Raw genomic sequence first — 26,001 nt, forward strand, 5'->3', positions numbered from 1 at the left:
ACCATGTCTATCACACTGCCATGCTTCCTGCCATGATGATAATGGACTGAACCTCTGAAAGTGTAAACTAGCACCAATTAAATGTTGTCCTTTGTCTCTTCACAGCAACGGAAACTCTCACTAAAACAACACCCCTATAGGGACAGCAGTGAGGAAAACAATCTGTCAAGAGAGAGGCTAGAATGGGAGAATGAAAAACAAGTAGAATCTTGTCTTTAACCCCTCTAAATCTGTCTTGGAACCTTGAACATGTGTAGAAATCAATATGAAATTCAAAGCCAGGCATGACATAGCATACCTGGGTGATGGAGGCAAACACATCACATCACAGATCCTAGGAAATACTGAGAAGTCAAGGCAGCCTGGGCTATATGATATGATCTCAAAAACTACTACTGAAAACAGAAAAAGTGTGTCCTCTGAATCTATTTTGTGAAAAAGGAGAAAAGTAAAAACTGCCAGGCACCATTCATCAGGTAAAGCTAGCCAGATGTACACCTTTCATCCCAGTTACTTGAGAGTCATAAACAGGTAGATCTCTGTGCATTCAAAGCCACCTTGGTCTACATAGTGAATTCCAAGATTGTCAGGGCAACATAGAAAAGAAAAAAAAAATAAATAAAAATAAAAAACAAAACAAAAAAACATGGATCGATTAAGGTGACTTTTGGGGAAGATAAAGATTTAAAAAACCCTGTATATATCAAAAATGTCAGTTGTGTTCCAACCGGAAGATATATAGCCTAATGACACATAAACAAAAGCTTGGAAATTATACATATGCCTTTACCTAAATATTACTACTTTCCTTAAATTATGCTTTCAAAGACTAAAATGATATCAAGTCTTTCCTCCAGACATGGAATTTAAATTCACATTTTGCATTGCTTCTTCAGCTTGCTGAAGTATATATAAAGGGTGCTTTATTTAAGGCATGGGATGAAGCTGACAGCATTTAAAGCACACTCACATTGTAGGCATCAATGATCAGCTGGATCACATTACTAGAGTTTCCAGACAGTGTGCCCACTGCTGACTTAGGAATCAAATTCTTCAATTCCTGAAATTAAATATGTAAAACATAAATATTACATTTTCAACCAATTAAAATTCATTGAAAAGTAATAAGTATTCTGATACTTCATGTCCTAAGTATCTTTCAAAGGCAAACTTAAAATAACTATCCTAATAATGTACTAAATAATATCCTAATAATGCAACTAAAATGTACATAAATGACATTTGTCAAATTCAGTCTAATGCCTCATGGCATTTTCTTACATTCCAAATACAAAATTCAGCTACTAATGACTAAACAATAGGAAAGATACAGAGCTTTCATTCTTTTTATTACCTTGTAAACAGGCTGAAACTCTTCAGTAACTGCAAAAATCGTCTGAATATTATTTTCACTTAGTTTCTGAACAAGATGAGCAATTGAAGGATAATCCTAAGGAATCAAGTAATACAATTTAGTATATAAATACATTGTATAATCAATGATGAGGCTTTGTTTATTTTGTTTGGGTCTCACTCTATAGTCCAGGCTTATTCTCAATTGCTAAGATTACAGTATTTGAGTCAAATTTTCATAACCAGATCACTCACACAAGATTGCTTTGAAGAAAGAATATCAACTGCAAATACTTGCTAAGCTTGGTCATGTGTTTCTCTTTTACATGTTTAAGAACTTCCAAATTTTAAGGCATTTTATATTATTTATTTTTACGTTCACTGGTGTTTTGTCTGTGTGTATATCTATGTGAGAGTATCAGAGGTCCTGAAACTAGATAGTTTCAGAAAGGTGTGAGCAGCCATGTGGCTGTTGGGAATTGAACCCAGGTCCTCTGGAAGAGCTGCCAAATGCTCTTAACTACTGAACATCTCTGCAGTACCATTTTAAGAGGTTTAAATGGAAGACAATCTATACACTTTAAATGTGAGGACTGTGAAATTAAGGAATAAGAACTAAAGGCTCCTATTATCTAGCACTTAAGACTAAAAGTCACCAATACTGGATTTCTTCTACTACATGAGTGATTTGCCTATACTTGCTTTCAGTGAAAGCCAGAGTATATACTTTTAAGTCATAAGATATAGAGGGTAAACCTCGTTAAAAATTGCACATTTAGAAATATGACCAGCAAGGCTGACAAATGATGTATGCAAGAGAAGAACCAGATGGATCTCAGCATTCCCACCACTCAAACAAAAGAGCACACTGCCAGAGCTTTATAAGCAGCAATGCCACTCTCGCAGCCATCATCAGGACCCACACTTATCAAAAGAAGAAAGCTGCAATCCCTGCCCTCCTACATGCTCAGGATTACACACTAAAATCACCAAAACTCACTCACTAGTACTTACTTAGTATTACTAAGTACTTACATAGTAATGGCTCATTGTATATACATTATTTTCCAGGTGACATTGTCCATCATTGGGTAAAACAATACCACCAAGTTTCCCATCTCCAGCAAAGTGAAACCCAGCATCCGTGGAAAACACCAGCAGTCGTGTTACATTCCTCCAACCAATCAGCGACTTTAAAAGAAAAAGGTCAACTGCAGACACTGCCCATTATAACTCAACATAAATGCTTTCAGGTTCAAAAGTTGCAACTGCACTTTTAACCTAATTCTGTATCACTCTTTCATGTTGCTGTCAGTGCAGAGATGGTCCTCCAGAACTTTAGAGCTTCTTCTTGCTGGCCTCAATTCAGAGTCTGCTTTTTAGTAGGGGTACTGAGTATATGATGAATACATAAAGAGACTCAGTCTACACCTGCTATTACCCATATCCTGGCTCCTGTTCCTACCCACCCTTCTGTATACCCTGCTACCTACTGAACTTTCTTTATCCTCTCTCTTTCACACTAGGCTTTACTTTTATGAAGCAGCCTTTTATACAATCCATGCTAGCCTCAAACTTACTATGTAGTTAAGAATGGCCTTGAACTTTTAATTTCCCTGCTCCTAACTCCTAAATACTGGGATTTTAGACATGCACCACCATACCTAGTTTCATTTTCTTACTGTAGGAAAAATTGCCAAAGATCTTGCTGTACTTTAAATCCCTACATTTTAGCTCATGAAATCAGTTCATTTGTAATTTCACTAGCTTATTCAACAAATCAAATTTAATCAATGTGAAAATCCTCTTCTATTATGTAATTATATTTTCTTCTAAATTTAACAATACATATTTGTAAATTCTTTGAAGACAGAAATTAACTTTCTTAATTCAAATCATCTTTCAAAGGCAGGTTACTTGCTCTTGCCTCTAAAGTATAACAAATTCAGAAAGGCAGCATAGCCGAAAATGGGTGGGGGCTAGAGGGTCAGTTTGATCCAGCTGGTTAAAGCCAAGGCAGTCCAGAAAATGTTCTTCATACAGAGCCCAGAAGGAAAAAAAAAGGTTTTCATTAAATAAGGAAGGCTACGGCCAATAATACTGAAGTACTATTTTTTAAATTATGAACACCACAGTAGCAAGTCAAAAATAAGAACAGTGATTAGTATATGTTGAGTGTCTGTGTACTTCATACAGATCACTGAGATGGTTCTTACCACTGTCCTCTGAGCTGTCTGTTGTTAACTTTTCCAAAAGGCACAGCTCTAAAGACACCAAGTCAACTGCCTAGGAGCAAAAAAGGCAAGAAAATCCTCCCTCCACACTAAAACAATGCTTTATACTTACTCCAGACTAGCCTTATTGACCTAACAATGCTTTCTACTCTCAGCCTCATTTCTCGTTAAAAGATCATTGAGGGTATGGTATGGTGGAGCACACCTGAAATAACAGTACTCAGGAGGTAGAGGCAAAAACATCTCTAACAAGTTCAAGGATAGGCTGGGCCACACAGCAAGACTGTATCTCAAAAAAGGAAAAAAAAAAAATCAATCATAAATACCCATGTATCATAAACACTGGTCCCTAGTACAGCAGAACCAGGCTTACTATCCCTGAAAACCTTACAATTAAACCAAAAATATTGTATTACTACTTTTATTACAAATCTAAGTTGTCATATAGCTAATCAATCAGGCCTTTGAAAGTTATTTCCTTTTATTATTAAGACACAAGAGGAAGACATGTCTCAAAGGCAGTAACTAGAGCAGAAAACTGCCCTGAGGAACATGGTGTGAGACACTAATACATATGACATGTTCAGAGTTCCTGGAGACACCTCAGACAATATCAGTTACTTCTCTAGGACAGAGCCACGAAGTTTGAAAACCTTAGCCTCTCCCCAAAACCTAAACCAGGTAAAGTCTATGTTCCACTGTTTCAAATAAATAGCATTTTGGCCTTTCAAACTCCTTAGGTGTGAACTCCCTTTCAGGCTCAAACAGAGAGGCAATGATCAGAGATACCCGAGAAAGCAGCAGTGGGAACTTAAGAACTGACATCAGTGCTCCTCAGAGTTATCTTATAGTAGCTACGGTCATTTTGTTCTAACTTTTAGTAAAAATACACTTAAAATGTCATTTTGTTCTAACTTTTAGTAAAAATACACTTAAAATAAATCCCCGCAGACAATGCTAACAGTCCCCTGTAGAAATCACTTACTCCACAAACTGCAACCTGCATGATTGCGTCAAAACCACCTTCTGGAGAGTCCAAGTTTCCAGATATGCGCTGCTGACCAACAAGTTCATTGAAAAACTCTCCTCTGTCAGTAAGGCTAAGCACATTTTTGTAGCTAAATGGGCTGGTGCAGTTTTGTTCACTCGTACAAGGATTTCTTAGTTTTGCTGGGGTTGTACTAATATATGGCATCACAGTTTTCTCCACAAATGAGCCAAAGCCTAAAGAAAAGAATGCACTTGAATAGATGAGTGGGCAGAGACCAACAAACTTACATCACTTTTAAAAGGTTATTTATTTATTTGGGGGAAGGGTGCACACACATATACCACAATGCATGTCTGGAGGTCTAAGGACGAGCAGGAGCTGATTTTAGAGACTGAACTAAGTCATCACACAAAGGCAGGACCCTTAACCACTGAGCCATCTCTCACCAACTCTAAATGCACATCTTTTTCTAAAGCCCAGTACAGAGGCTGCAGAAATTGCACTGTGGACAAGAGTTCCTGTTGCATCAGCATAAGGATAAGTTCAGATCCTAGCACCCAGGTAAAAAATCAGGTGTGGTCATACACCCCAGCACCCCAGCAGCACTGTTACAGGAAAAGATAGGAAATTACAGGCCACAAGCCAAGGTAAGTGATAAACCATGTCTCACAGAAATGAGACAGAAAGTGATAAAGCAAAATACTCAACAGCATGTTCTGCACACATGCAGAAGACACACACACACACACACACACACACACACTCAAAATGTTTCCAACATTCCTACCAATGCGGAAGTCTGAAGTAATCCTCCTCATTTCATTCATCAAATCTGTCCCAAGACTCTTCACGTTCTCCAGATCATCTTTCATAGAGTAGGAGAGATCCATAAGGTAGTAGAGATCAATAGGGTAGTCTTCAGCTCTCTTGAATTTTAATGTAAACTTCTGTGGTTCTCCTAATTAAAGAGATTCAAAAATAAAATTAGATGGCCAGTAATCAAAATAAGAAAAATAATAAGTCCAATTTACATGTTCAGTAATATAGTAGTCTTAAGTGTATAATTTTTACAAAATCTAAGAATTTTGCTAGAGCCTCAATAGACACACACTTGATTTTGTTTAACCAACTACTTACAACACCAAGACTTAGGGAGGCAAAAATGATAAAGGCAATGCCCCCCTTACCAGTAACCCACAAGATACAAATAATTCTGCTACAGTTTGGATCTGCCCATGTGTTGGTACTATCAGGAGGCAGTGGGAAGTTAGAGAGGTGAGGACCAGCAGGAGGTTTGGGTTACCAGTGATGTGCCCTGGAGTCTACAGGACTCCAGATGCCTCACATTTCACATCACCACAAGTTCAGAGCAACAGGCCACTCCATCAGATGGAAACTTCTAGAACTATAGCCCAAAATAAACTTTTCTTTTTATGTTATTTCAAGCAGTTGTTATTATAATGACAAGGTGATTTACACAAAAGCTTGTAGGAAAATCAGAACACCCTAAGTTTTGGCAGAATGAAAGCAAGACACATTCTAGACAGGTAGAGCTTAAAGTTAGGAGTGAAATGTTCTCTGTGTAAAGGCACCGCTACATGTAAGTGAGTAACAATCTAGTTTTACGTTAGAGTTGTAAAAGGATGTTATAGAGGTGAAGTCAGAACTACAAAAAGATCGACAGAAAAAGATGAAGCCTGAATTGAAAATTGAGGAAGGTGAGAGAGGTAAAAGTTGTTACATGTTATTTCCTTACAAAGCACAGAGCTGGAAAGCAGCTTAGTGGTAGAGCTAAATCTCTCATGTGGCCAGCACATGAGAGATCCTAAATTCTATCTCCGGTACCACAAAATAAAACACAAACATGGAAGAAAATGGAAAGTATTAGATGAAAAATTATCTTTTCTCCATGATTTTCTGGCAGGCAGCTGGAGAATAGGAGCAGAGCTAACTGAAAAGCTTATGTCACTGCAGAATATGATTTCCAATAACTGTGAGAGGAAAACTAACTCTTAATCTAAACGCAAAGGGATGAAGGGAAGAAAACACAAAAGGAAACTGGAAGCAATGGAAGAGAATGAAGAAAACCAGCAGTGACGTGGGCTCCTAAGTTCAAGAAGAGAGCCTCTTACAAGCTTCCCACAGGGAGAATAATGACAAGGGGCTAGAGAGAGCACTTGCTGCTGCTCTTATGAGGACCCAGGTTTCCTACCATATGTTAGCTCATAACCATACATCAGTTCCAAGGGATCTAATAACTTCTGATCTCTGCAGGCACCAGGCACACACATGATGCACATATGTGTATATTCATACAGGCAAAATGTGCATATAAGTAAAGCTAAAATATATTTTTAAGTAATGATGATTAAAATAAAATGTGATTTAGGCAAATTTATAATGAATGTCCTCATCAGGATCCTGTAGGTCTGTAGCTCAAAGATAGTAGTATATTCTGCTAGAGTAGATATACAAGTCTGTACTAAGTACTTTTCCTGATACTGCAACTTAGGAGAAAGAAGATTTATTTTTGGCTCAGTTTCAAGAAGGCCATAGAAATTAGAGCAGGTTTGTCCTTAACAGCAGGACCAGGAAAGAGCAGCACTCTATATCTTGGCAACTCAGGAAACTAAATCCCACCCCCAGAGACACACACTCTGCCAGACAGGCCTCAGCAACTGAAGGCTCCACAGACTCCCAAAACAGCCCTACAAGCCAAAACCAAATGTTCGCATACATAAGCCTAAGTGAAACTTTTCATATTTGAACTATAAAATGTCTACTTCCTAGGCTGAAGTTTAGCCAGGCAGCAGTAACAGGATGGAAGGATGACAGGCAGAAAGAGGGCATGTTGTCTATTTCAGCGATGGGATGGTCATGAGCACTTATACAACGTTAGTATTTAAATGATACTAAACAAATGCATTGATTAAAAATTTGCTTTTATATTATGAGTTACACTAACAGATGGATGCTATTATTTTTAAAACTCAGTGAATTTAATTGGTATTTTCTGGACCTTTAACAGGACTTGCTTCTAACAAAAGGCAAGATTTTAAATTATTAAAAGTAATACATGTTACAAAAGTTGTGGCCGGGAATCAAAGGTATGGCACACACCTTTTGATCCCAGCACTTGGGAAGCAGAGACAAGCAGATCTCTGAGACTAAAGCCAGCCTGGTCTACATAGCAAGTTCCATGAGAGAAACCCTATCTCAAAAAACAACAAAAAAGAGGTTATGTCTGCTAAAATTTAACTTATGTCCTATCTTTGGGTACCAGTTTACCCAAATGAACCATCAAAGACTGGTAAAAGGCTTATATAAACTTGCTATGGAAAACTCAAATAGGGATAGAGGTACCTGATCGCAATTTTAAAAGCAGCTGTTGTGGCTGGATCTGAGTAATGTCTTCTGGCCGGAGCTTCTCTGCCATCCCTTTGCTGCGATTGGTGACATTTTTATTTTTCTTTATAGTTTGGGAGCCTCTTGGATTCTCTATGTCACTTGGCTGGCATCCCTTCTTTTTCAAAGCTTCTAAATCATCACATCGTGCAGAAGTAGGCATTCCTTCTTGTAAAAATGTCTAAATGAAATATAAAATACATCAACAAAAAAAGTATAACAAGCATTTTGGTATTTTTACTGCATGTAAACAAATTACAAAAATCAAATGACTTAACCTAAGGTAGTTCATTTCTAGCTTAACAAAATCCATATCATAACACAAAAAAACAAGTAAAACCAACTGAGACAGTACTATCTTTCTCTAGGCTTTAGGCATATTTTAGAAGTCCCACCTTTCAAATTCAGAGTGTGTCAATACTAGCTATATCCTACAGTTCTTGGCATAATTAGCAGCACCTAATTATGGATATGCCCACACATCAGAAAATATTTTTTTTTCTCTTAGAAAAGTCCTTTGAAGGACTTCCCAGCACAGCATTTTAAACAACTAGATGTTTAGGAAAAGCACATTAGCCTAAATACATGCCAATTAATATTGTGTGTGTGTGTGTGTGTGTAAGAGAGAGAGAGAGAGAGAGAGAGAGAGAGAGAGAGAGAGAGAGAGAGAGAGAGAGGAGAGAGAGAGAGAGAGAGAGAGAGAGAGAGAGAGAGAGAGAGAGAGAGAACATAGCATAAACTCTCCTGACTAAAAGCTTTTTTGAGACAAGGTTTCTGTGTAGCCCTGGAGCTCACTCTATATAGACTAGGCTATCCTCAAACTCAGATATCTGCCTACTTCTTTCTTTCCAGTGCTAAAATTGAGGCATGTGCCATCACTGGCTAAAAAATTTTTTAAATGCTTGCTACTAAATAAGATATTTTTATTGTTTTTCTTAAATTGTATTTGTTTAGGTGTCCTGCCTGCATGTACATCGCTATACCACAAGTGTGCAGTCCCCACAGAGGCCAGAAGAGGGTGTCAGATACCCTGGGACTGTAAACCACCATGTGGATGCTAAGAATAGACCCCTGGGTTTTCTGGAAGAGCAGACAATTCTTTTCTCACAGCTTTCTCCCCAGATTTTTTATATTTTACCTTAGTGATGGTTTAAATGTGTTTGGCCCAAGGAGTGGCACTATTAGGAAGTATGACCTTGTTGGAAGTACATATGGCCTTGTTGGAAGAAGTGTGTCATTGTGAGCATGGTTTTCTTTTTCCTGGTTTTTCATTAATTTATTTATTCATTAAACATCCTAATATCAGCATCCTCTCCTCCAATACCCTCCTCCACAGCTCCTGTCCTTCCCCTTTCATCTGAGAAGAGAAAATCACCCCACCCTGGGCACCACCCTACACTGGCACATCAAGTCATTGCAGAGTCATATGTGCCCTTTCCCACCAAGGCAAGACAATGTGGCCCAGCCAGGAGATACACATGTAGGTAACAGGTACAGGAACAGCCCCTGCTCCAGTTGTTGGGAAACCCACATGAAGACCAAGCTGCACATCTGCTACAGATGTGCAGGGAGCCCACTTCCAGCCCATGCTAGCTCTTTGGTTGATGTAGTTCAGTCTCTGGAAGCTCCCAAAGGTCCAGGTTAGTCAACTCTGTTGGTCTTCTTGTGGAGCCCCCATCCCCTTTGCATTTACCAATTCTTTCCCCATCTCTTCCATAAGACTCCCTGAACTCCACATGCGTGGCTGTGGATCTGTTTCCATTGGCTGCTAGGTAGAGCCTCTCAGAGGACAGTTATGCTAGGATCCTGCCTAGAAGCATAGTATAGTATTAATAGTGTCAGAGATTGGTTCCTGCTTATGGCGAACCAATCTCTCATGACTGGCCCAGGTGAGCATGGGTTTTAAAAGTCTCATCCCAGATCCCTGGGAGCCAATCTTCTCCTAGCAGCCTTCAGATGAAGATATAGACCTCTCAGCCTACCTGGACACTACCATGTTCCTGCCTTAATGATACTGGACTGAATCTCTGAACCTGGAAGCCAGCCCCAATTAAATGTTGTCCTTATAAGAGTTGCCTTAGTAATGGTGTCTGTTCACAGCAGTAAAACCCTAAGACAACATTGAACTTTTTTTAAAGGTCCTAATATTGTATGAATAAATATACAAAAAACAAGGTGGGGACTGGGAAGATGGCTTAACAGGTAAAGTGCTTGCTTTGCAAACATGAGGACCTTAGTTCTGATCCCTAGCACTGACATAAAAGCTGCACAAGGCAGTGAACATACTGGGCCCCCAGTAATGGAGGACAGAAACAGTAGGTCCTCAGACTGGGACCCAGTGGTCAGCCAATCTAGCTAAACAGCAAGCCCCAGGTTCAATGAGAGATCCTGTAACAAAATAATAATAATAGTAATAATAATAATAATAATAAGAAGAAGAAGAAGAAGAGGAGGAGGTTGGAAAGCAACAGGGGAAGATAATCTGTTGTTTGCTCACTTTCAATGCACACATATGAATGTGCACATATACAACACAAGACTAGGAACAGACAATGGTTGTTAAAAGCTATTCGGTTTTTTTTTTTTTTTTTAGGCTAAAGTAACATAGCAAGAATATGACTATTCACACAATTAAAGAGATACCTAGAAAGAATGACCAGGGTCAAAGATCAAAACTGAAATCTGTTTATTTTTAAATCTCAAAATCCAACAAAGCACAAGATCTGAGGGAATTCTCTTTTTCCTTTTGCTTGTTTAGGTTTTGGTTTTGTTGTTGTTCTTCTTCTTTCAAGACAGGGTTTCTGTGTAACCCTGGCTGTCCTGGAAATTGCTTTGTAGATTAGAATGGCATTGAACTCACAGAGATCACCTACCTCTGCCTCCCGTGTGCTGGGATGAAAGATGTGAGCCATGATGCCTGGTCCATTCCCAAATATTTAACCAATCAGAAGCCTCAAACACCCAAATAAAATCCCACTGAACACATCCCACAAGAACCTTTAGTAATTGAGAAGTTATGCCTCAGATTTCAGAAGCTATAGTATTCAGCTCTGACTAGGTAAGTCTCAACTATAAACTATAGGCCCATAAAATGAATGCTGTTAGTGTCCACAGCTGCCAGATAAATAGAACCTCTGAAGTAAACACCCCTCTTTTAATCCACCATTTCTAACTGCAACAACTGGTAAAGTATGAGCTATATTCCTCATTTTCCAAAGAAGGAAAGCAAGAACTTCCATTGGACTTTCCTAAATACTCCACTAATTCACTCCAGCATACCATTTGTAATATTAAAAAAAAAAAAAAAAAATCTGACAAAATAAGATAAAAACTTCTCATTTTATCTTTCACTTTGTCAGATCATGTTATGATGGGTTCCAAACACCTGAGTGAAGACATATACAATGAACCTTTGACCTAACATAACCTCAAATTAATTCACTGCAATTTAGTAAGCACTGTATACGGGACAAAGTACAGAAATCTTAAGCAAACTCTGAACTAAAATTTGCATACATTTCCTTTCACTAAGGTTAGGCTTTGAGCTTTCAAAATTCCACACCATTCCCAGTTAGCTTTCTCTACCTCATATTGTCGATCAGGATGTAAGCTTTTAACTACTGCCCCAGCTCCATAACTGTCTGTCTGCTGCCATGCTCAAAGCCATGATGGCCATGGACTGATATTCTGCTTTGAGCCCCCAAATTAAATGTTTTGTTTGTTTGTTTGTTTTATAAGTTGCCTTGATAATGGTGTTTGGTCACAATTCAAAATTAACTAAGGCACATATTTTGTCAAACAGCATAATTCTGACACTATTATTCTATACACTATTTAATAAACATTAATTAAAATGGTATATCTTATCTGGTACTTCCCAAGGACAAGGCTCTGAATAAGGCTAAAAATCAGAGAATAATTAGAACAGAATCAGAAATCTTACCGTATTTGTACACCACCCACAATTTGGCCCTGCTTGTATACATTCTCCACAAGATTTGGCATTTGCTTTTAAACATCTATTTTTATCTGTTAAAAAGGAAACAAAAAAAAAACTGTACTTTTCAGTAACTTTAGAATTTCAAAGAAAAAATGAATAGATCACAATAAAGACAGAGACCAGGAATATGCAAATAAACATACATGTTAAAAATGCACATATGCAGCCTAGTTACTAAGCTAGGCTACTCCAAAGAAAACCTAATGGAATAGGATCCCCCTGACACTGAGAACCACAAAGGGCAGTCATCTTGTCTGTTGCAAGACACACTAAGTACCATTAGTCTAGCTACACACCAGCAGAAAGTGTTGTAATCACAGCACCTATTGTTCTGCAAGGTTATAAATGTCCTTGTACTCTTATACCAAGGCCAGCTTTTGCCTTTTCCTATGACTTACAATCTCATGACCATACTACATACGTGTCTTCAGGGCTTCCATTCCACTTTTAGTATGTTAAATAACTGCCAAGTCCATATTCATCCAACCTGTAACCAACTGAGTTTTTGTTTCTTTGACTCAATCTAGACTGACACATTTTTTTCTTGTAGTAAATACTAGTAAAGTCTCCAGTTTTCTGATTAGAATATAAACTATGCTTGAAGTAAAAAATTTAGAGATCGCCCACAATCTACTCACTAAAAGATAACCACCCTACCAATTTTAGGTGTGGTCCTCAGGATACAGTTTCTGGGGACGGTAGATTTTATTTATCGTTTCCTACTCAGTATCTTTCATCATTTTCACATGTCCATCCTGAGGTCAGATAATTCTAATTATTTTATATACTTTGCATTTTTAAGATTTAGACAGTAGAACCATGTATCCATTATTCCAGTATAAATGGTCATGGTTGCCAGAGAAATTTAAACCATCTTCAGCTTGCTCCCTGCTCTTATAGATATGCTGATATAAGACTTCTTGATCACAGAACAAGAGCTTCTTCTAGAAAGTAAACTCTTGGGTTGTTGTTCTTCTTCGTCGTCGTCTTCTTCCTCCTCCTCATTTTTCCCCCCTCTCTCTCCCCTCTCCCCTCTCCCCTCTCCCCTCTCCCCTCTCCCCTCTCCCCTCTCCCCTCTCCCCTCTCCCCTCTCCCCTCTCTGGATTTTTGTTGTTTTTGGTTTTGGGGTTGTTTTTTGTTTTGTTTTGTTTTGCCTGCTCAGGACAGAGATCTTTGATTGAACTATATGCCAACCCTCTAGAATTTTTTTAAATTGGAGGGTGGGAGAAAGGGGAGTTGTATCTAGCATGGGCTAGCCTAAAATTCATGATCCTCCTGTCTATTTCTGCCTCCCAAGTGCTGGGATTACAGGCATGTACCATCATGCCCAGCCTATTTTCACTTTTTAGATACTAATGGACACACTTTTGTTGTAATCCACCAAGGTACGTGTTTACTTTATTTGCTTCTAAATGTATTACATGTCTCTGTCTTTGTTCTGGTCCCTCTCCAGCACTCTCACATTCTCCAAGAACTTTTTGTGTGGTCTATGACATACTGTCATCTGGGATCTCACAATCCTCACACTGAAGTCAGGGATGATGAGGACCCCTGCAGGCTCCTTGGAAACCTCTGCTTTTCACTCACAGTGAGATGGGTGCTACAATTTTTCAGTAGTACTGTGATCTAATGGAGGGTTGCACTCCCCTCCAGAATCTAGCTGACCAACAACTATTGATACAAGATGCTGAAATAAAAAAACAAAAAAACAAAAAAACAAAAAAACAAAACCAACAACTTTTTTTTTTTACCTGTTTGGCCAAATACAGAACAAATCAAGCTGATCAATCCAATCCAGAAAACCAGTTGCAAATTCATCTATAACAGAAAATGTGTATTATTATTGACAGAGAAAATATTATGTCCCACCTTCCCTTCTTTTTCCTCTCAATCTATTTCTCCCCAAACTTCTCTGCACTGTCATCTGCCTTTCTTATAGATGGTTACTTTTCACCCACACTACTCCAACACTTTATACCACACTTGTAGAATGTGTTTGTCGTCTCTAAATAAAATGTCTTAGCATTCAATTAAACATTTCAAAATTATACACATCCTAAAGAAACTGACGTTAGCATTCCTACAGCAGAAAGCTGTGGTAGCTTGTCCTATAGAATGTCCATCTACACAGTCTCCTGGGGCTCTCATCCTAATAGGCACATCCAGAGGCCCAGTTACCTCAGAACCTCAGAGTTTTTATTACTCCTCAGGCTAAAACACAACATCATTTGCAAGGCTCTGACTCAGTGGTTCTGTGTGCTTTCCTGGTTTTTTTTTTTCTTTTGTAAGAAAATTACGCATAGAATTGGCAAAATACACAGCTTGATCCCATCAACTTTCCACAAAAAAATGCCTTACTAAGCCAAGAGTCTGTAGTGTCCTTCAGAATCTCAGGGATGGAAAGTGGGGAAGGGGGAGTTCAGGTAATACTCTGTATGCTAAACAGGCAATTTCTAATCACTCTCTCTACTTCTATTCAAGCAATGTTTTCATTCCTAACCAAATATGTTCAGAGATGGCTAAGATTGCAGACTAGTCAGGTAACATGTCAATTGCCTTATGTTCATTGACACTTCTAGTCTAGTGCACACGCATATACATCTGACTCACCCACAGAATGAAAGGAGAGCAAGGAATGCTGCAGGGGCATATAATCCCAGAATTTAAGAGGCAGAGGCAGGAGGATTACCGTAAGTTTAAGGCAAGTCTGATCTATATAGCAAAATTCTGCCTTGAGACCCAGGAAAAGAATGAACATTGGGAAAGTAGAGGCAGAAGAATCAGAAGTCATCATTCTTCTCTACATGGTAAGTTCAAGACCTATCTTTAAAAAAAAAAAAAAAAAAAAAAAAAAAAAAAAAAGCTCTTTAAATTCTATATTAACCCTGAATATTTCTTTTAAAGAAACAGTTCTTCCTAAAGCACAGAAAACTTTGTTTTGGTCTCAGGCCCCTTTCATATGAGAAATAAAGGCAGACATGCTACTGTGCAGTGAGACATGGTCCTAATCTTGAGATAAACACTTCTGTTCCACTGCTCATGCAGACTTCCCAGAGACAAGATAGGTAGCTCTAGGAGTCATCCACCCTCAATAACGCTTATTCCAGGAAATGAGTCTCTCCTGGGGCTAACGGCTGATGCAGATGGCTTGGGACTGCATCCAAGAGGTGAATAAAACCTGAGTGTCACAAAAGTATGATGTTCTAAGGTCTACCTAAAGCCAATGTAGTAAATCAATACAGGTTAAAATTCTCAACAATTTAAATATAGCCACTGATGACTAAGGACAGAGAAAATGCCATTCCTGTGGAAGTAGATGATCAAAGTATGAGAATGGATATACTACTTCAGGTTACTTTACTACTTGCTGATCAGCCTTGAGAAATCTTCCAAAATACCTACAAGTCAGAGAGACAAACTATGATAGAATGAAAAAGATAATGTTCCCCAATATTCTGAGGTACATTACTTTAAACCATTACTCTAAGTGCCAGAGACCTCTGCTTCTACGTATCCTGATAGGCCAAAGAAGCTACTAAGGCCCTCATGCTTCTGGAAGTGTGCCAAGCTCAGAAGTCAACAAAACACAGTTCTAGTTCAAGAACAGCTTAGAGAATAGGACTGTCTCCAAACATCTTAGAGACAGTCATCAACTCTTCTGTAAGGGTCTGTAAGCCAACAGGAAACAGAGGAGCTATTGCTTGGTGGCTTTCATAAACTCTGGGTTTTAGGGACAGGAAGAAGTAAGAATTCAGCAGAACTCTAAGGACAAAGACAGTAACAAGAGAAAGCAAAAGCTGGGAGTATGAGACTGAGACCATAAGAGTGGCCCTGAGGGAGGCAGCACAACTAGAATCTGACCATGAGGCAGAGTGGGGGAAGGCTTGAGAAAGACTACATCACAGTTCACATGGATATCCTTCTCAAACCTAAAGCTATAACCTATAACCTTGGGTTACGCCTGTCAGCAAATGACTCGTATGCAGAGAAAAGGTGCGTAATGGCATCCCTAGCAATGGCATCTCACTGAAAGCAACTCATCAGAGGAGGAGGACAACACAGAAAACACCATGACAAATGGTCCTAATTTTTTATTTGCTTTTCATAACCAGTTGTTAACTGGTCTAGTCTGCATTTCATCTCCCCAAACTACTACAGCTAATACATTCAGATACTCCTTATTATGCATGGACTAATCCTGAAAAAGAAATCTTCTCAGGCCTGACCTTACAGCCTTCATCTGTTCACTTATAAACTTGACTATAAAATAAACCCTTCCCCAGGTTGCTTTGGGTCAGAGTGTTTTATCACAGCAGAAAAATGGAAAATAGGTCAATTCTTCCCAGCCTTCTTTCTAACTGTCCCCTGTTCTCTACTGGCTTGCTCTCTTAACCTCTGAAGGTCCTTCTTCAGGCTGTCATGCCAGGTTGTTTATCTAGGAATATTTATATCTCTAGAAATACAAATACTGCCTCAAGAAACTATCAATTCATAGATTAAAAAAATGTAAACAATTACAATACAATATAATCATTTCTGTGAAGGGGATGAGTATAAAGTCTTCAGAAAGAAACTGCATTTCAAACTGATCTTCTGCAATGCTGATTTGAAATGCAGTGACTGAAGAGTTTGCAATGTTCCAAGTTCAGAGCCAAACTATCTTGAGCCATCATCCTTCTTAACAGTCATTTATTGCCAGCTATCCTACTTAGATTTCTACTGCTATGTTAAAGACCAAAGTAACTTAAGGAGAAAAGGGTTTTTTTTCGCTTCTAGGTCACAGTCCATCATCATGAACTCAGGGCAGGAACCTGAAACCAGGAACTGCAGCAGAGACCATGAAAAACTGCTGCTTACTGGCCTGGTCATTGCAGCTGGCTCAGCCTGGTTTCTTATATACTCCTGGACCTGCCCAGGGGTGATACAGCACACACAGTAGGCTAAGTCCACCCACTTCAATCACTAATCAACAAATATCCCCCAGATGAGGATCAATCTAATAGGGGCATTCATCCCATTGAGATTCCCTCTTCCTAGGTATGTCTAGATTTGTGTCAAATTGACAAAAACAACCAAAACACCTTCCTCTATACATGACCTATTATTAGTTTGGGGACCATTAGGTAAATCCTTCCAAATGGAGAAACAGAGCACTAATTATCCTTTGGAGTATACTTAGCAGTCTACTTCAATCTGCCCAAAAGCTAAGAATCTATGTTATTTTTCTATTGTTGTGATAAGATACCATGACCAAGGCAACTTTTCGAAGAAAGAGTTTGTTTTGGGCTTATGGTTTCAGAGTTATAGTTCATGATGGCAAAGCAGAAGCTGCCTACTCTTGCTCCAAGCTCTAATTTTTCCTATCAGATAATTGCCCTCCTTTGAGATGCTAAACCCTTTATTCAAAGGATTAAGAGGATGACTTACCTGTGTACTTTAGATCTAATGTTTGTATATATGTGTGAATATATGCATGGAAACCCAATCACACTTCCCAGTCCTCCCAGACTTACTCCCAACCCTTGTAACCCTCCTGCAAAAAAAGAACAACAAAAAAACCTACACCAAGTCCATATACATTTGTATTGTCCATATACTTAATGGAGCACAACCAAATGCCCAGTAACTAGTCCCTTAAAGAAAACTTCTTCACGTTGCTAGAAGCTATCAACTGTAAAGAGTATACTTCAGCATCTCTATAACAATTTTTAAGAGTTATCATTAATGGCTTCCTGTCTAGGCTGTTTCTTTTTAGGGGTGGGGTGAGGTAAGGGAAGGAGCCTTGTCACAGAAACCTTCTATGTCTCTCATTCTCAAATGTGAATCTGCAGTTGTCAATACCACTGCAAAAGAGGCTTCCTTGCCTTTAATACTCAGCAGAAGCACAGATCATGGATAGATATCCACATGGCCTCTGATGTCAACATGGACCACAGATCTCACTCAGCATGGTCTCCGGTGAAAGTACAGACTATCAACACAGCTCTCAGCTGCAACAAGGACCATGGGCACTGTCATGGCTCTCAGCAGCAGTACAGACTACAGACATCAACATGGCTTCAGGTTTCAGTACAGGCCCAACATGGCCCTGAGCGGTAGCATAGCAGACAGACATCAACAGACAGTTTACAGATAATCTGTTTTTTAAAGATGTTATTTATTTTATGTATATGGATATTTTGCCTGTATGTATCTGTACCACATGCCTGAAGTGCCCATTGAAGCCAGAAGGTGGTGCAAACACCTGAAACTGGAGTCCCAAATGGTAATTAACCATCATATAGGGATATGGAAACCAAACCCAGGTCCTCTGCAAGAGCTTCAAGTGCTCTTAACCACTGGGGCCTCTCTCTGGCCCTATATAAATAAATTTAATGTGTTATATCATACTAATATACTCGACACCATTTTTCATCTGTTTTTAATTTTAAAGAAATATAAAGGTTTAGATAAAACCCGTGTTAAATAATAACATTTAATACAAAGATAAAAGGTGGTCTGAAAAGAAATAAGACAAAAATACCAAACCCTAATAAGAATTTTTTTCAACAAAAACAGTTCAAAGTGCCTGTTACACTCAAATCTTTAACAAATAATTAAATTGGTTAAGAAAACAAGACTATGTTTTTTGGTTTGATTTGGTTTGTCAAGACAAGGTTTCTCTATGTAAGTTTGGCTGTCCTGGAACTCACTTTGTAGACTTGGCTGGCCTCAAACTCAGAGATCTGTCTCTGCCTCCCAAATGCTGGGATTAAAGATATATACCACCATTGCCTGACCTATAAATGCTTAACCTGTATTTATAACTATTGGGAATTTAAAATAACATATGTTTTGTATGCTTTAGATGCACCCTCTTTGTGAGTTTTCATTTAAAAATATCTTATTAAAAAATGTTTTCTAAGCCATGAGTGATGGCATATGCCTTTGATCCTAGCACTGAGGAGGCAAAGGCAGATGGATCTCTTGAGTTTTAGGACAACCTGGTATGGAAGTTCCAAGACCCTATCTCAAAATTAATTAATTAATATAGAAAAGCTGTGTGTGTGTGTGTGTGTGTGTGAGAGAGAGAGAGAGAGAGAGAGAGAGAGAGACAGACAGACAGACAGACAGACTGACTGACTGACTCACACATTTTTGGTTAAATAAAGTGAAAGAAAAAATGCTTTGGGGTATGAAAGAACTTTAGTAAGATAAAGATTGTTCCAAAGTAAAAATAGATGAAAATTAAAGCTTAAAGTATGTTGTATAGTCAAAATGAACCTTACAGAAAGTGAATATGGTCTTGGGTGTGTGTGTTTGCCTTATCAAATTTTTAAAGTCAAAATTCAATAACCTTAGATAAAACAGGGGGGGGGGCTTGATTCTGTTTATAACAATAAGTATTAATCTATTCTGATTAATTAAGAATTGATCTATTCTGATACACTCTTTAAAACATTAACAAAAGATCGCTTACAAAAACAAATACTTTTAATTGCGATAACTAAAATGCAGAACTAGTTACAAGCTTTTTCAGAGTAAAAAAAAAAAAAACAGATATTTATTTCATAAACAACTCCATTCTGACTGAACAAAAAGATTCTATCCAGATACATCTCACCTACCCCTAGATTACAAATAAATCAGCTTTCTGATTCACATTTCTTACATTAAATATGTAACACCGTTCATAATTTTATTCAGAAATTCTGGTTGATACTCAAGTGTCCCATGTAATTAAATATTTCTCTAACTTTTTATGTTTCTCAAAATCCTTTTAGAATTAGGTATCTTTGTTTGTGGTATTTAGTATTTTACTTCGTATACTCCTAAGTGATAAATCGATGCTAATCTTAGTTTTAATGAATTTATGAAAATATCCTTCCTTTCATAATCATTTTTGTATGACTGTTTACTTATCCTAAACATCTACCTTATTTAAATCTTGTTTTCATGTTTAGAACATTCAAGAGTCTTCTTTGTGTTTTTAAGAAAAAAACTCATTGTTTGGTTTTATTTGGACTAAAGAAATCTAGTTTTTCAATTGAAAAAAACATTTCAACAACAACAAAAAACAAAAACCCACCCTCCAGTTTGAGAGTAGCATATTTTAAATCCAAATTATTACTGCCAAAAAAAAAAAAAAAACCACCTATAATGAAGCCTTTCCTAAGGGAAAATTAACTAGATCCAACCAATTAGACTACTACAAGGTTGTTGTTGTTGCTGCTGCTGCTGCTGTTGCTGCTGCTATTAACTTCACTCCATTAGTCCAGACAATATTCTTGATTATTTTAAAATTTATATATTACTCTAATATAGATCCCATGTCATGTCAAATATAGACAGTTAAAAATTAGATCTGGGGCTGGAGAGATAGCTCAGCAGTTAAGAGCACTGGCTGCTCTTCCAGAGGTCCTGAGTTCAATTCCCAGCATCCACATGATAGCTCACAACCATCTATCGTGAGATCCACATGATAGCTCACAACCATCTATCGTGAGATCTTCTGGTGTGTCTGAAGACAACTACAGTGTACTCATATCCATAAAATAAATAAATCTTTAAAAAAAAAGATCTAGATCTTAATGGCTATTAGATTTTAATGATATAATCTAGGATTTTTTTTTCTCCCCTTAATAGCTTTGACCATATGTTCTAGTTTGCTTTATGTTGCTGTGATAAAACACCTGACAAAAACCAACATGGGGAGAAAAGGAAGTGTAAAGGTTTTATACTTCCAGGTCCATCACTGAAGGAAGTCAGCACAGGAGCTTACTCATAGAGGAACACTGTTTGCTGAGCTGCTTCCTCTGGTTTGCCCAGGTAACTATATCAGCCCAGGTCTACCAGTCTAGGGTCAGCACAGCTGGTAGTGGGATGAGTCCACCTATATCAATTAGCAATCAATAAAATGCCCCCAGAAAAACACCCGCAAGCCAATCCAATGAAGTATACTCTTCCACTGAAGTTCCCCTCTTTCCAGATGACTCTAGGTTTGTGTCAGGTTTATAGATGAAGCTATAATACCAGCTATTATTCTTCTTCCCTTAAAGACTGCTCACTTGCCTACTAATCAACTTAATTTACATCAGATCTTAATAAGCCTTTCCTAAAAATGGGAGACATGAATGATATTTAATAAGTAAAATGTGGCTACCACATATATAAAATGTGATGCTTGCCCAAGAGTAGAAACTGTAAGTCAAAGTCTCCAAAAGAAGCTGCATTTCAAACTGAACCATCTGTGAAGCTGATTGACTGATTAATCTTCAATGACTGGTGAATTTGGAATGTTGCAAGTTCAGAGCTAAAAGAAATCTTGTGCCATCTTTACCCTCTTAATAGCCATCTATTGTCCTTATGGTGGCTTGCATTAGAAATGTCCCCCATGGGCTCAGGTATCTGAACACTTGATCCCTATGTGGGATCCCTATTAAGAAAATTTAGTATGGCTAGAGAAAACATATCACTGGGAACGGGCTTTGAAATTAAAAGACTTGTACCACTTCCAGTTTGTTCTCAGCTTCATGTTTGTGGTTGAAGATGTGATCTCTCAGCTTCTTATTAAAGCTGTCATTCTACTCTAGCATGATGGATTCCTACTCTTCTGAAACCATAAACCAAAACAAACTCTTCCTTAAATTATCTTGGTCATGGCATTTTATCACTGCGACAGCAAAGTAACCAATACAGGCCTCCATTTGGAATGTAGAAACAGAGTTCTAGTTATCTTTTGGAATGTATTAACTTAGTAGACAAGCAGCTTCCACCAGCTAGCATCTGAAGCCAGATTTCCCTACTTTGTTTTAACCCATCTCTCTAACATTTCTTTCCATCACTATACTTGGAAAGTATCTTGATTTATGGTTTTCTTTGTTCTGTTACATAAAACTACATATCAAACTGGAACATGGAATCCAGGGTAACCTAAATCTGTGTTCTCAGGTCAGTCATATTTGGCTCTAGAATGCACTATCCCTTTTGAGGTACAAGTTGTATTTTCCATCAACACAGGAGATGGTGTATAAAGACACCCAACTGTCTAACTATAGGGAGATGGCAGAATAGAAGCATGGTAGCACAGGTACACGTGGTGTTGGAGAGGTAGCTGAGAGTTTTACATCAGGATCAGCAAGCAGCAGGAAGAGAGAATGACACTGGGGCTGGCTTGAGCACTTGAAACCTCAAAACCCACCCCAAGTGACATAATTCCTCCAACAAGGCCACACCTACTCCAACAAAGGCACTACTCCATAGTGCCACTTCCTATGAGCCTATGGGGGCCATTTTCATTCAAGCAACCACAAAAATCTTTATCATAAATATACATTATATTTTTAAAATCTTAAAAGTAGTTCTAAGATTTGCATTATGCACTGAAAACAGCAGGAACTGAGTTAAGCGCAAACATGCAGGCAGGAGCCAGATTACAAGAGGTTAAATTTTGCTTATTGTCATAGTTGAGAAACAGAAAAGCCTGTGGCAAGATAGAACATGATTATATAAACACAGCAGAAAATTAGTGGAGACCAGGATAGGGACAAGGCTAACGCCTTACAGGCAGGCAGAGTGTTATCACATATGTCAGACGTATTGTCTCATGTCTATAATCCAAACACTCATGAAAAAAAGTAAAGCAAGAATGACAATCAAAGGCCAGCATGAAATTAATGGTGAGAGGATGAGACTGTATCTTAAAAAAAAAAAAAAAGTCCACTGTGTCAAAATGTACACAACACCAATGAGGAAATGCAAGCAAGTCTACAGTTAGGTGATTAAGGTGATTACTTACAAGCTCCGGTATTTGTTTAATTAAGGAAAGTGGGGACACAGATGTGGATCTCAGGTGATAGCTGGACTTAAGATATATGCACAGAAGAGATCATTATTCAAATGGACATGCATGTTATTATGAAGAAATGAAAACTCAGGAAGAGAAGAAAGCTGAGAGCTGACTAAAAGTAGCAAAGACCTGGAAAGGAAAAAGACAAATGATAAAGACAGGTCACTCTGGAGCAGAGCAGTCACTCAGACTACTGGGAATGTATCACTCTGAATATGGGCAGCACTAGTTTTTGACACAACAAAGACACTCCCCTATCAATTCCTCAAGTTGGAAACCAGGATAAATGAGGACACAGGAAATGGGCAATAGCACTATGGAGAAGAGATGTGGGCCCAGCAACTACTGTACATACTAATTTATGGAGGTATACTCTAATATTTTACTCATCTGTAACTACTTTTAATATTGGTCTTTCCCACCAATGGATCAGGCAGGGTGGGAGTGGGGCAAGAGAACAAGATTTTAATGTCTTATTCACAGATATTGTACTAAGTACTTGGCTCAAAGATAATATTCAACCTGAATGCCCTTTCCTTGAGGGACAAGCTGTCATGGTACCAAAAAGGACCATGCAAGTTTCCAAAAGCGGGAAGAAAACAATAGTCCTACCTACAGTAGGACTGTGGTTTGATGTCTACAAACCACAACAACAAACAGCATGGCATCATGGAGGTAACCTGGTTGGTTACTGTCTAACTGACAATAATTATTAAGTCTAATTGAACGTAACACTTTCTCAACAACAGAGAAACCATGCTTGCTACTGAAAATCTAGCTAACTACTCAGTTCTTGTGAAGTCATAGTTACTGGAGGAGAATCTACCACCTCTAGTTTACCAAACTACCATAATCACTAAGAAAAATCTATAAATGTATGCCCTTATGCGCACAGATAAGTTGCAAAACTTCCCTTTCCCAAGACTACTACAGAAAGCCACAAAAACTCAAAATACAGATTTGTGGAGCCCAGTTCCAATGGATACATCTACAAAACACCCCCAAAGTTCAGGGAACATTCAAGAGGCAGCAGAAAGACAGTAGAGTCAGAAGATCAGAACATTTGCTGTTAGCTCGTATTTCCTAATAACATCAGAAGCTACATTCATGAAGCTTCTCCAATATGAATGCCCAAACATCAGCTAAACAAAGATGACGCCAATGAACATGCCAAACTGGACTAAGAAAAGCCCAGAACTATAGGCAACTAAGGAAAGCTGGGACAGGGAAAGTTAGTCCTCTCTGCAGAGAAGAACATATCCATTGGCTTTCCAGCGCCAAACAATCAGCCCTGAAATAAATAAATAAATAAATATATATATATATATATATATATATATATATATATATATATATATATATATATATATATAGCACATATATGCATGCAGTAACAATCAGTATAAAAAGAGGCTATGAAAAAAAAGAGGCTATGAATCTAAAGGAGAGCAGAAGAGTATATGGGAAGGTTTGAGGCAGGAAAGGAAAGGGAAAAAGATAATGCTCAAAATGTTATGCTGGAATATATTAAATTATACGACCTTGTCCTTTGACATTACTCAGGAGTTCAGAAAGGAAACTATCTCTGCTTTATAGATGAAGAATCTGAAGGGCTTTATAGATGAACAGATGTCACCTGAAACTGTCACCTGAGTTTCAGAAGCTATAGCCTAATTTTGAGCTTCATCAAGTATATTTTTTGAAGGCCTACCTAGCTACTATTTTGTAAGGATGAACTTTATGTAGAGTTAGAATTACCTCAGACCACATGGAAAAAAAAGCTTATAATGTCTTATGAGTTATTTAATAAACATTCAAATTGAATGGAGGCCAACAAGTTATCTTAATTTCTAAATGAATACCGGTTTTGTGTCTTGTTCCCACAAAAGCATCTCATTCATATTTTTAAAAGCATATTCAATTTTTATCTAAGGTGGCATAATTCATCCCTGAGCAAAATATTCTTAGGATAGCTACAAATTTAGGAAGAAACAGCCCCACATTTATACAACTATTTTAATCTTCAGAGTAAAGTTCTCTTTATCCATACTTAAGCCCTTCTAAACTTTTAAGCACTTAATTTTTTAATAAAATATAAATAACTTATCTGGTATTTCCTTTTACTAAGACAGGGTTTCATTACAAAGCCCTGACTGACCTGGAACTCTTAATGTAGATCAGGCTGGCCTCAGACCCACAAAGATCTGCTTTCCTCTGCCTCACAAGTGCTGGGATTAAAGATGTGCACTCCCTTTACAAATGAAATCTTTTAAAGCTTGATATATACAGATTAAGTATCCCTTATTCAAACTGCATAGGGCCAAAAGTATAGGACTTTTTTTTCAGATTTTGAAATAGCTACATGTAGTGAAATATCTTAGACCTGGGTCTAAAACCCCCTTATGTTTAATATGTAACTTACATACATGCCTGTATTGAGTATTAAGTATTCAACTGAATACCTGCATACCACTGACCCCTGAAGGGACAACTAGGTGCAGAATTTTTTGAGCCATGTTGACATTCAGAGATTTATATCTAGACCATTTAAATTTTTCAGACAAAGGATGATCAACCTATACTATTTTTGTAGAAATCAGTTACTCTTAAGAAGAAAAGGACTTTAAAATTAGGGAGATTTCTCAGTCTGCAAAGTTACTTGCAACAGAGAAGTAGAGGACCTCAATTCAAAGCCCTAGCACCTGTGTTAAAAGCTGGGTATCAATGGTGTGTGTCCATAATCCTAACATGGGGAGTGGGCAGGCAAAAGCAAGAGGATCCCAGGGGGTTGCTGTTCAGACAACACAGCCAAATCTGATCTCCAATTCAGTGAGTGAGTTCCAAAGAATATGTTAGAGAACAATTGAAGAGCACATCCTGTCAACTTCTGGCCTCTACAAGGAATGTGGAAGCCAGTTCACACAAAATGAAGTACTCAAGAGCTAGAGATGAAGCTTAGTGGTAAAACACTAGCTTAGTGCGTGCAAGACTCTGTGTTCAGTCCCCACCCCCCAATTCCCCCAATGCCACATCTAGATTGAAACCAGATAATGGTATAGAGGAATCAACATTTGAATAATACAAGGATAATCTTTACACACTACACAAAAACATGCCTACACACAAGGAAGAAGAAAACAAGGTTAGTGTCTTAGGGTTTCTATTACTGCCAGGAAAACACCTTGACCAA

The 26,001-nt window shown here is 38.1% G+C and overlaps 1 protein-coding gene across 1 annotated transcript in view; it reads right to left on the bottom strand.

Moving 5' to 3' along the window:
* The window catches only part of Itgb1 (integrin subunit beta 1), a 49,389-nt gene that overhangs the window by 13,974 nt on the left and 9,414 nt on the right, over positions 1-26,001 (bottom strand). The window contains exons 2-9 of the mRNA XM_052167208.1: positions 13,735-13,801; positions 11,927-12,012; positions 7,942-8,164; positions 5,366-5,536; positions 4,573-4,811; positions 2,389-2,544; positions 1,355-1,450; positions 971-1,060 (exon numbers count right to left, since the gene is read on the bottom strand). Of these exons, the coding sequence (XP_052023168.1) occupies positions 971-1,060; positions 1,355-1,450; positions 2,389-2,544; positions 4,573-4,811; positions 5,366-5,536; positions 7,942-8,164; positions 11,927-12,012; positions 13,735-13,801 (1,128 nt within the window). The remainder of the gene's footprint in view (positions 1-970; positions 1,061-1,354; positions 1,451-2,388; positions 2,545-4,572; positions 4,812-5,365; positions 5,537-7,941; positions 8,165-11,926; positions 12,013-13,734; positions 13,802-26,001) is intronic.

This window comes from Apodemus sylvaticus, chromosome 21 (genome assembly GCF_947179515.1).
Source record: "Apodemus sylvaticus chromosome 21, mApoSyl1.1, whole genome shotgun sequence".
In the NCBI taxonomy this organism is placed as follows: Eukaryota; Metazoa; Chordata; class Mammalia; order Rodentia; family Muridae; genus Apodemus; species Apodemus sylvaticus.